Here is a 10738-nt window from a genome sequence, read left to right as displayed (position 1 = left end):
TAGATGGAATTGAACCAACAATTATCTACCACAGCAACAAACTGATCCGTTTGCAAATGCTATATTACTAATCCAGAAATACAAATATATCCATTTGTACATGAAAACTTTGAATGCAAAACAAATTTAAAACTATAATGTTATGACTCCATGGTTTAATCTCCTTATATGATTAACAATAAACATAGATGAGATCTATATTAAAAGAAAAAAGATTAGAAAAAAATGAATAACTGAATAATTTGTACATGTACATTTTATGTATGCGGTCTGGAAGGCCTAAACAATAAGCACAAGATTTACGTGTATTACTCTTCGTATAATAAAACAAGAGTTTGAATATCGTTATATGATTTAAAATAAACAGAGAAGAGACCTCAATTTGAAAGAAAAACTATCAGAATATGATAAACTCTACATGCCTAAACAATAAGACAAGATTGGGTATGTTAGTTTTCAGACGAGAATGTGCGGGTAGAATGTCGAAGATAATAAAAGTTAGGTGGCTAATGTCGAAGAAATAGAAAGATAAGGACTCGAATTTAAAAAGCGACTAATAAATTAGTTAATTTAATCATTAATTAAAATGGTGAAGCTTATCCATCCATCCATACCCGCGACTACATAGGGGGACGAGCATCTCTTTCTAAAAAAAATTCGACTCCATCTCAACCGTTCATCACATCACCATCTCAAATCCGACGGTTAATATCCGAGGCTACACCATCTTCCCGTGAATAATTAAATACAAGAATATTAAATTTTCACGCTTCAATTTTCTTCGGTTAGCTTCATCTTTCTTCTTCCTCTGAATACAGTTTTTCTCTGTCGTTTCTTCTCCGCTTCTCCGGCCAATTCTGAACCCTGAGAGAGATAGAGAGAGAGAAGAGAGATTTTCGTTCGCGAGCTGCGGGTGATAATGTTGGCGATGGACTCGAGATCTTCTCTCCATCTTCATCGCTCCTCCCCTCGCGTTGACCTAATTTCCGGTGTGCGAATGAAACGATTCCCTGCTCCGAGTACGCCTCGAATATGTGGAAATATATTTTGTTGATTCTGCTCTTACTCCACTTGTTTAAATTCACTCTGCATCTGAATTTCGAGATCCCATCGTATCCCTGAAGAAAAAATTGTTGTGTGTTCTCGAAGTTTCTAGTCGAATCCTAAGTTTGTTGGAGAATTAAGAATTGTGGATTTTTAGGTTTTTTTTTGTTTTAGGGTTTCTGGTGAGTCTTTGTAATGTCTGAGAAGAAAGAATTAGGGTTGCAGAAGACTGTTGTTAGTTTGAAAGAGCAGTTAGCGAGAACTACTCTGAGGAACTTGAGGGCGCAAGGGCACACGTATATCGAGTTACGTGAGGATGGGAAGAGATTTGTGTTTTTCTGCACTTTGTGTCTTGCTCCTTGCTATAGTGATGCTATCTTGCTTGGACATTTGAACGGGAACCTTCACAAGGAGAGGTTGTCTTGTGCTAAGATCACTCTTCTTGGTGAAAATCCGTGGCCTTTCGATGATGGGGTTCTTTTCTTCGATAGCTCAACGGTGGAAGAGGAGGAAAAGAGTTTGATCTGTGGTGGTGAAGCTGGTCCTTTGCAGCGTTGTTGCAGTGATGATGGTGATAGGTTTGCTATTGTTGCTTATGATGAGAGTAGAGTGAGACGAGATTATCAACTTGCTGCAGATGATCTGTTGATCTCTGGTTTGCTGATTAAGGAGAGAACTCTTGATGTGGAAGCTAAGTTTATTGGCTTTGGTCGTATTGCTGCTAGGTTGTTTGAGACGAAAGGACGCGCAACTTGGATTGATAAGTTATGGTGCGAGTGGTTAGGAAAGGAGGGTTCTTCCGATGAGGAGAAGGCTTCTGTCCCAGAGCATGACTTTGCTGTTGTCACGTTCTCCTACTTCTACAATTTGGGTAGGCTGGGTTTGCTCGACCATCCGAGCCGTCTTCTCACATCTGAATCAAACGGGGAAGATAACGGCAGGAAGAGGAAGAAGTCGTTTTCGGATCCAGAGGACACCAGTGATTCTCTGTGTAGTCAGGATGATTCTTCCGAGGAGGTTTCTTCAGCTCGTGGCTCAAGAGCTCTGCTAGCTGATTACGATGATCATCTCGTGAACAGAAGAGTCATCAAGAATAGAACGGTAAGACGGGAGCTTAGGAAGCAACAGAGGATATTCTCTGAAAGGATATGCGAAGTCTGTAAGCAGAAGATGCTTCCGGGGAAAGACGCTGCAGCGATACTTAACACCAAGACAGGAAAGCTTGTGTGTGGCAGCAGAAACCTCCTTGGTGCGTTCCACCTATTTCACGTGTCTTGTGTAGTGCACTGGTTTCTCTTCTGTGAGAGTGAAATAATTGGGAACAAGATGGTGAGTGGAAAAGGGAAAAAGAGATGCACAAAGCATCAGAGTGGTGTGAAGTGGAATGGGTTGGTAAGTGATGTGAGCTGGCAAATATTCTCAGTGTTCTGTCCAGAATGTCAAGGCACTGGGATAAACATTGAAGGAGATGTGATCGAGAGAGACACGTTTCCGCTTTCTCAGGTACCTATGTGATTCACTTACTAATCCACTAACTCAAATAGCGTTTTCTTATCTCTTAACATAAGTGTATATATGTATGGGATGTGGTAGACATGGAGGTTCGGGGTGAAAGTGAGTGAAGGTAGAAAAGCATGGGTGAAAAACCCGGAGAAATTGGAGAACTGCTCAACAGGTTTTCATTTTCCGCAACAGAATGAAGAATCAGTCAAAAATCAGGTAATACTAATTACAGATATACATTTTGATTGTGTTGTAATAACTTTGTGGTAAATTGTAAGACAAAAATGTGGAATGCAGGAGGAGAGAGTACAGAACATGAAGCTAGTTCGATTCTACAGGGTGGAGTTGTAATGTAGGAGAAACAACAAGCTGAGGCTCTCTTAATTTGATGTGTGTTTGTGTGTGTAAATAAGGCCTTGGTCTTGCATTTTACAGGACTCTGTAAATCCTATTACTTTTGATACTATCTGATCACTTTTGAGGCCTAATTCACTTTTCATATTGTTATCAACAATATAAAAAACTTATAAGTCGAACTCTTAAAATCTATTATCGATATAGGCAAATTAGATTACAACTTTTGATTATTCTAAAAGAGAATGGATCCCATGAATGAGGAGAGGGGGTTGTCTCAAGCGGACCCAATTGGCCATAGATCATGTCAGGTTGCTATATGCTTTTAATGAAACCGCTCACTCTCACTCCAATTCAGTCATGGTACCATTTTGTTTACAACATTTTTAATGTATAAAGAAAGACCCGTACCAAGACCATTGACACTGTCTTGTTCACCGTTATCAATCAAACGTAGCCACGTAGGGCCCTTGTTTTGTTTGGAAGGAAAGAAATATCGTTATCCGACGTAAGCAACACCGTTTGCGTCTCATTCTAATGCCACTATCATCTTTTATTGGTGTACAAGATCGATTGAGTTAAAGATAAGCCTACTTTTATGAGTTTATCCATCATCACATATTATTACTAGTAGCTCAAAATATACAACAGCCAATTTGGTGTAGTTTCTTGATTTTTGACTTTATTTTATTCTCATCATATACCATTTCAACATGCAACACTCTTACTTTTTCTTACACACATACACATACATATTCATTCGACTAAACTTATAAGTTATAACTAGAAGAGAAGTAAACACATAAACATAAAGCAAAGGAGGAACAAGTAGACTCTGCTTAGAGACTCCTCCGCCTGCATTGTCCGCGGCCTTAACCGGAGATTTGTGTCACGGTCTGTCCGGTACGGTGACACGTTGCTCGATGACTCACCAAATAGTCTCCGATACACCGTGTCGCATACCACACCCATCACCGGATCAAGCATTCTATACATGTTCCGTTGACTACTCACACCTTCGTCTAAACGTTGACCGACTCCTCTTACGTCATAAACCGGACCGGATGGTCTCTTCGGTAAGGTTAAACCGGACTGGGGAGTTTTCTGTCCCCTGCCGTAGATAGGGACAATGGTATCCTCGGAGACATCGGATTTGCAGACCGGACATTTTGGAGATTCATCCTTATCGTACTGATCTACGCGTTGTCTTGATGTGTTGGAGGAATAAGTCCACTTGTAAATGCAAGGCCAACAAAACAAGTGCCCACAAAAGGTCACGACCGGGTCTCGAACCTGATCTAAACATATGTTGCAGTCGAAGTCTCCTCCGGAGTCAACCAACGCTGCTGGGTTGTCTTCTTGGTTCTCTATCTCCATTTTACTCAAACGTACAAGACAAGCTCATTCACTTGACTGGTCATTGTTTATAAGTAGATCATTACAAACTTAACAAAGTCATCTAAACACCAATCATGATCTTGCTTTACTTTTAAAAAATTTAAAGAAAGAAAACGAGTGAAACAAAGAGGAGCTCATTACGAAATTTTGAGAGAGAAAAAAAGAAAAACCATTTTTAAAGAACAATTAAAAACAAGACTTGACCTAATCCCTTTAGGTTTCGCGCTTTGCTCTGTTTCCATAATCTCGAATCACGTTATTATTCATAGACCATATACGAAAAAAAGAAAACTAAATAGCTAAAGAAATGGATCAAACAATCACAAGGAGTTTTTATTCGTATGGTCTAAAACCTACATAGTACATATATATAATCCAAGAGATTCATATCGTGCCTAGTTACTCAAGAAACGGTGCAGATCTACTGATTATACACCTTTAGATGCACACACACAAACGCAAAGACATAAGATTTCTATGAAGACTTATGGTTTCAGAAGATAAAAGAGACGTACTTTTGAGAAGCTTGTTAGATACATATGGATCTCTTCTGTCTTAAGTACTACTCAACCTTTTGATTTGCTAGATGCGACTATAGCTAAAGAACAGAGGAGGGGAAGTATTTGGGTTTGGAGAGAGCAGAATGGATTAGAAGAATAATAGATCGAGAGTGGTGCAGAAGCACGAGAGCTTATGTTATACACACACACACAATTTTTTTCCACACACATCTTTTTTTTTTATTATAAAAGTTATATGGTGCAAAATTAAAAATCCGAATAGGTTATGATTTTTAAATAAGAAACGTCTACCTAATTAAAAATAAGTTGATAAAGTAACAAAACGCCTTTTTATATCTTTTTCTTTTATAACTTACTAGCAAATACATTTATATTCGCAACTTATATTCTCTATATTTCATAATATCACTTCTTTTAGTTAAAACATAAATATTAAAAGTATTATTTTTATCAATAGTATCATAATATATATACACTAAATATAGCTCAAAATAAAAACTGTAAAATACAATTAGATGTACAACATACAAAAAGTATAACATTAATTTCTTAAAATTATAATTTAATATATAAATTAAATATAACTTATCTGATTATAGAACAACTTTAATAGTATACAACATCTAATAAATATAAAATTAAATAGAGATGTAAACTAACTTATATTTTTATAAATGAAATACATTAACATATATTAAAAAAATTAAGATGTAATATTTTATATTTATAGAATAATACATATTCACTTGATAGGACTATGTTAACGAGAAAACAGATATTGGAAATGCCACATGACATGACCTTACATGAATAAATGATACATCTATATTATTAAAACTGTAGTACAAATTAGGTTTGTTTGGAAACATGACTTGCAGTTTAAAAAGATGGTTTGTTTGGAAACATGGATGACAATGTTATATAAAAAATTGTTTGGAAACTTGGATAGCAGTATATGTATTTTCTTTTATTTACACATTTAGTCATTGCATTTATAATAAATTAGGTATTTATTTTTGTATTTCTTTTTATTTATAGATTCTACCACTACATTTAAAATTAATTTAAATTAATTAATTATAATTCCAAAACTTATCTAAACAAATCGATATTCATATATTGATCATTATTAATATTGTACAAATATTACTAAAAAAAATTTCTATTTCATTTAATTTAGCCAAACACATTAAAATAAATTTTTTATTTGTTTACGGAATAAGTTAGGCATAGACATTCGGATACCCATTTAAGTACGGGTTGTTTCTTTCGGGTAAAGATTTTTTGGGTTTTGAAATATCTTTTTAGGTACTTCCTTTTGTATTTCTTTTTATTTACGGATTCTACCACTGCATTTTAAATTTAATTTAAATTAACTAATTACAATTCCAAAACTTATCTAAACAAATCGATATTCATATATTGATTATTATTAATATTGTAAAAATATTACTAAATAAAAAATTTTCTATTTCATTTAATTTAGCCAAACACATAAATATATATCTATACATATATTTATTTTTTTACGAAATCTGTTAGGCATAGATATTCGGGTACCCATTTAGGTACGGATCGTTTTTCGAGTATAGATTTTTTGGGTTTTGAAATTAGGCCATAGTTGGATATAAGTGTGAGATTCGAGTTGGATCTCCCGGGTCTGTATGAATTTGGTTCTGATATACAGAAAAGTAAAAATATTCAAATAACGAATGTATTTGAAAATGATTTAGATATTTGAATCAAAAATAATCATATTATCCGGTTCGATCTAGATCTTTTGAATACAATTAGTTATATGTAGACATATCTAAAATATATTGCACTAATCATGAAAAACAAATATCAATGTATAAATACATAAAAACTAATACCTGCGCGGACGCGCGGGTCAAGCTCTAGTAGAATATTAGAATGCATAAAATATACCCATGACTTTGGAAATGCCACATGACATGACCCTTACATGAAAAAATGATACATAGAATATTAGAATTTAGAATGCACAAAATGACAAAATATACAGGAAAGATCAGAATTTGGCTCTGAATTTAGAAGTTGGCAGTGTCTGTTTCTGGCAACACCATAGACACTCACCCAAGTATGACGACGTGGAACTACATGGCTGCACCGTTACACCATTATTTACCCTTTTAACAAAATTCCTAGTGTGTTTTTTTTCACTAGATTATTTGAAAAGTTCTGCTTATTATTATTTTTATTTTTTTGTAACAGAAAGTTCTGCTTATTCACTACTTTACTTCTTTGTATTATTTCAGAATTTGTAACTAGCAGGTGTTGGGTGGTGAGTTGAAAGCAGGAAAGGTGGTGAGTGAATAACAATGACAATTTGGCAAGTTGCGTGATTAAACGGGAATTAGATAATAATAAGATTTCATCAAAGCCTTGATTGAAGGGCTTATCTATCAATAGTCATACATTTTAAACTTTAAACCACACAAGAAGATTAGGCTACACGTCACCGAAGGTGTTCACCATACCATACTTGATTTCATATATACTAATTGTCAGTAAGCAACCCGAAACTCATTCCATGAAGTAATAAAGGAGTGCCTACAAATTCATATCTGTTGTGTCGTTACCATTATGCGTGAATCTTATGATGAAAAACAAAGTTCAGAGTCCTTGAAAAGAACTTCATACCAGAATGTTAAAGAGCAACAACTTGATTTCTTTTCTGTTTTTGCAAAACTAAAAAACTTAGTCTCAATCAATCAAATTTTCAAATATAACTACAAAAACTACTAAAGTTACAAAAAACTACAAAACTACTATCTGTCCTAAATAAATATTTCTATTACAAGAAAAGGCTAAACGTTTTCTTTTTAGGTTCTCTTAATAATTTCAAAGGCTAAATCTAAAAGGTAAAACTAAAATCTTCACAATCTCTCTGAATGTTTACACCGCTGGTATTGTTATACAAGGCTAGTAATATCACTGATAAAGTGAAGAACCAGTTGAGAAAATGCACTCCATCCCAACATGATCTCTCATATAGTTCACTTTAAACAATAATTATAACAAAAGTATTGGGTTATAGTTCGTATTGGGTTATAGTTCACTTTAAATACATTTATAGTATTTTACCAAAATTTTTTTTTATAGTTGTAACTTGCATATATATAAATGTATTTTAAAAACGTAGATATAATATTATAGATACACGTTCATGATAATGTTTTCAAAGTCTTGTATAAAATTATTGGAGCAAGTTGCCTTTGACAACTAGGAAAACTGAGCCAAGAAATGGGCGTCGCCCAATTGATTAGGAATATTAACCAGTTGTAACGTAGCTGAACCAAAATAACATACTGAATATATTTGTTTTCTCTATAACGTTTTGGTTAATGTAATGTTTTCTTGAAAAATTAAAATAGTAAAAGTACTAATATGGTTTCTTCTACTTAATTATCCGGTACACCCGCAGAATTTTTCTCCCCTCCTATAACTCCATAACACGAAAACGAAAACATAACACAAAAATGTTTTAAAATCAAATGTGACAAAGAAGGAAACAACAACAGTTACAACAACAAAAAAGGAAACAAAAGCATGAAGATTTCTCCACATTGTTTGGTTTCTCTATTTTCAATCATCCTTTTGTCGGGATTCGCCTCGTCTCTCCACATCTCTCGTAATTTACAAATATTTAGTATTCTAATTTGTGTTTATTAAAAAGTGTTTTAAGTTCTTAAAAAGGTCCGTTATGTGCAGTTGATGCGTTTGTGTCACACCCAGCCACAAGCCGAGCTCTTCTTCGGGCAAAGAAACGTAAGAAAATCCAATTTCCCAAACTTGAATCATTGTTCTTAGTAAGAGCTCATGCATGATCCATTGGTATTAACAGCATGCAAAGAAGATTTTGCGAGCAAGGATTACACAATCATAACGAGTAGATGCAAAGGACCAAAGTATCAAGCCAAGGCATGTTGCTCGGCCTTCAAGGACTTTGCATGCCCATACGCGGAAATTATTAGCGATGAAACGACACTATGTGCTGCCGATATGTTCTGCTACATCCAAATCTATGGACGTTATCCTCTGGGCATATTCGCAAACATGTGTAAAGAAGGCAAAGAAGGGCTTGATTGCACCAACGTCAAGGCAACCTCTACGTCTTCTCGTGGATAACTCCCACTTGTTTCCACACACGCATTGCTTTTCACCGTTCTCTTGTTTTGCCTTTTCTAAAGACATATAAAATGTTACCAGTGGCGGACCCAACAAAAAAGTTCTACTGAGGTCACACAATGTAAATAAAGTGTATTTTAAATGTAAAAAAGGTAAATATATGGTTCATTGCGGAGCTTCAAAATCGTGTTGAGGGGTCATTACGTGCACTTTCAAATCAACTGAGCCAGAATTAACTAATCAACTAATCAAAATGGGTTACATTACATTATTTACTGGTGTCAACTAATCTCACTTCTCTTCAAATAGGTCCGCCCATGTATGTTACGATATGTATGACCGGTTTTGTGTACAGTCGGATTAAAGATTTTTCAAATTTTAAAGAATTATTACACATTACTATAAAACAAAAAAGCTTAAACATTAAAATCAACAATTGTTGTTGGTAAATCATAGAAACTATATCAAACTTTGTCAAATGAGAAGAATGCTTTGGTTATCGGTGAGCAGTAACAAGGGTCTCAATGAACCTTAACCCATCAAACCTTGGAGCAAACTTTTTATCTCCCCCTTCTTCCGAACCCTTCTTCTTCCTCTGTTTCTCCTTTGAATCCTACTCAAAACCAGTCAAATAAAATATATAATTATTATTTACATATTTTGATGTGGTAGTGTGATAAGTTTGACATTTTTTTTGTTAATGGCATGTTTATAGAGTGTGTGAGTGCTTCAAACATAGCAAAAACAGATAAACTTAGTGCTATCGAGAGCCCCGCAAATAAAAGAGTCAGGAGCTTGCTTCTTTTTTACCTGACGGGAAAGGTTGGATTCTGGCAAAGACAAGGATACGGTGGTGTTCATGGTGGCGGTGGTGGCGGAAGCTGCCGCAGAGATGGAAGCAGCGAGGATTCCAGTTTTCTTCATGTCGTTTTCTTACTTTGCTATATAAAAATAAAATTAAAATTTGCAACCCTGAGGTATTGGCAGGTAACTGACGGCTTATATATGCAACGAGAAAAGTTAAATTATGTTAGTCTGACCATTTTATCACGTATCTTTAAAATATATTCCCCGTTTTACCCTCTTCTCAGAGTTTCTTGAGCCATGTTATGTCAAATGAGTGTGGAACAAATGCAAAAGAAAAGGGCTTTTTGAATAACCATAAAAAGAAGTGGACTTTGAACCTTGGAGTTAGAACCACACAAAGAGGTACATGATTGTCGATTGGTTGATCTTTTAATGGAAATGTGTGCTTCATTGGTTGCTAAGCCACCCACGTGTTTGGACATTCCTGCTTTTGTTAGTTGGTGTTTTTTGAAAATGTAAATCAACTTCTCTATTATGGATAGTCTAAGATAAGCTTTTATTTGGATATACGATACGATAAGGTCAGGACACTAGTGACGGGGAACAATGGCATTGAACAAGTGGATCTGATTATTTTGCTTTTGAGTAAATCTCAAATGCAAATTGATAAACTGATTTGTGGCAAAAAGCCTTAACACATCCAACTCCATATGGTTTTCTCATTTCTGGAGAGATTTCTCTTTACGTCAAATTTAATGTTAGCACATTTATTCTCTGATAAAGATAATACAATCTCGTTAGATATTCAATATTTTACTAAAACCATATTCGGTCATTTTCTGGTTAAAAAAATAAAGGAATCCCAGTCCTTTGAATAATTTATTAAGCATGGTCAACGACATAAGCATATGACTAAAGCATCTTACGATGACGTAAATGATCCCTGTTAATGTTTTATT

The 10738-nt window shown here is 34.8% G+C and overlaps 4 protein-coding genes across 5 annotated transcripts; 2 read left to right on the top strand and 2 right to left on the bottom strand.

Moving 5' to 3' along the window:
• The first annotated feature begins 679 nt into the window (after positions 1–679).
• Positions 680–3083, top strand: LOC103834772. Its single transcript, XM_009110858.3, has 3 exons — positions 680–2547; positions 2638–2763; positions 2845–3083. The coding sequence occupies exons 1-3, from the start codon at positions 1240–1242 to the stop codon at positions 2896–2898; spliced, it is 1488 nt and encodes a 495-aa protein (XP_009109106.1). The 5' UTR covers positions 680–1239; the 3' UTR covers positions 2899–3083.
• Positions 3084–3542: 459 nt separating this feature from the next.
• Positions 3543–5096, bottom strand: LOC103834771 (E3 ubiquitin-protein ligase RMA2). Of its 2 annotated transcripts, none has more exons than XM_033277237.1 (2): positions 4815–5096; positions 3543–4282 (listed from the first exon to the last, which is right to left on the bottom strand). In XM_033277237.1, the coding sequence occupies exon 2, from the start codon at positions 4276–4278 to the stop codon at positions 3685–3687; it is 594 nt and encodes a 197-aa protein (XP_033133128.1). In that variant the 5' UTR covers positions 4279–4282; positions 4815–5096; the 3' UTR covers positions 3543–3684. The 2 variants fall into 2 exon arrangements, with proteins under 2 accessions (XP_033133128.1, XP_009109105.2); XM_009110857.3 differs by having other exon boundaries at positions 3543–4314; positions 4815–5070.
• Positions 5097–6728: 1632 nt separating this feature from the next.
• Positions 6729–9609, top strand: LOC103834769 (GPI-anchored protein LLG3). Its single transcript, XM_009110855.3, has 3 exons — positions 6729–8475; positions 8556–8612; positions 8689–9609. The coding sequence occupies exons 1-3, from the start codon at positions 8394–8396 to the stop codon at positions 8970–8972; spliced, it is 423 nt and encodes a 140-aa protein (XP_009109103.1). The 5' UTR covers positions 6729–8393; the 3' UTR covers positions 8973–9609.
• On the bottom strand, positions 9333–9952 carry LOC103834770. Its single transcript, XM_009110856.3, has 2 exons — positions 9783–9952; positions 9333–9585 (listed from the first exon to the last, which is right to left on the bottom strand). Exons 1-2 carry the CDS (start codon positions 9894–9896, stop codon positions 9469–9471), a joined length of 231 nt encoding a protein of 76 aa, XP_009109104.1. The 5' UTR covers positions 9897–9952; the 3' UTR covers positions 9333–9468.
• Between the last annotated feature and the right edge of the window lie 786 nt (positions 9953–10738).

This window comes from Brassica rapa, chromosome A08, assembly GCF_000309985.2.
Source record: "Brassica rapa cultivar Chiifu-401-42 chromosome A08, CAAS_Brap_v3.01, whole genome shotgun sequence".
Classification (NCBI taxonomy): Eukaryota; Viridiplantae; Streptophyta; class Magnoliopsida; order Brassicales; family Brassicaceae; genus Brassica; species Brassica rapa.
Note: the sequence above shows the minus strand (reverse complement) of the source record. Positions and strands in the feature narration are given on the sequence as shown.

What these genes read in the sequence shown, in the direction of transcription:
- LOC103834769 (XM_009110855.3), top strand. Translation starts at nt 8,394, where the DNA reads ATGAAGATTTCTCCACATTGTTTGGTTTCTCTATTTTCAATCATCCTT. An exon ending in CTCGTCTCTCCACATCTCTC is followed by an intron (nt 8,476 to 8,555) that starts GTAATTTACAAA and finishes CGTTATGTGCAG; the next exon opens with TTGATGCGTTTGTGTCACAC. An exon ending in TCTTCTTCGGGCAAAGAAAC is followed by an intron (nt 8,613 to 8,688) that starts GTAAGAAAATCC and finishes TGGTATTAACAG; the next exon opens with CATGCAAAGAAGATTTTGCG.
- LOC103834770 (XM_009110856.3), bottom strand. Translation starts at nt 9,896, where the DNA reads ATGAAGAAAACTGGAATCCTCGCTGCTTCCATCTCTGCGGCAGCTTCC. An exon ending in AATCCAACCTTTCCCGTCAG is followed by an intron (nt 9,586 to 9,782) that starts GTAAAAAAGAAG and finishes GGTTTTGAGTAG; the next exon opens with GATTCAAAGGAGAAACAGAG.
- LOC103834771 (XM_033277237.1), bottom strand. Translation starts at nt 4,278, where the DNA reads ATGGAGATAGAGAACCAAGAAGACAACCCAGCAGCGTTGGTTGACTCC.
- LOC103834772 (XM_009110858.3), top strand. Translation starts at nt 1,240, where the DNA reads ATGTCTGAGAAGAAAGAATTAGGGTTGCAGAAGACTGTTGTTAGTTTG. An exon ending in ACACGTTTCCGCTTTCTCAG is followed by an intron (nt 2,548 to 2,637) that starts GTACCTATGTGA and finishes GGGATGTGGTAG; the next exon opens with ACATGGAGGTTCGGGGTGAA. An exon ending in AAGAATCAGTCAAAAATCAG is followed by an intron (nt 2,764 to 2,844) that starts GTAATACTAATT and finishes TGTGGAATGCAG; the next exon opens with GAGGAGAGAGTACAGAACAT.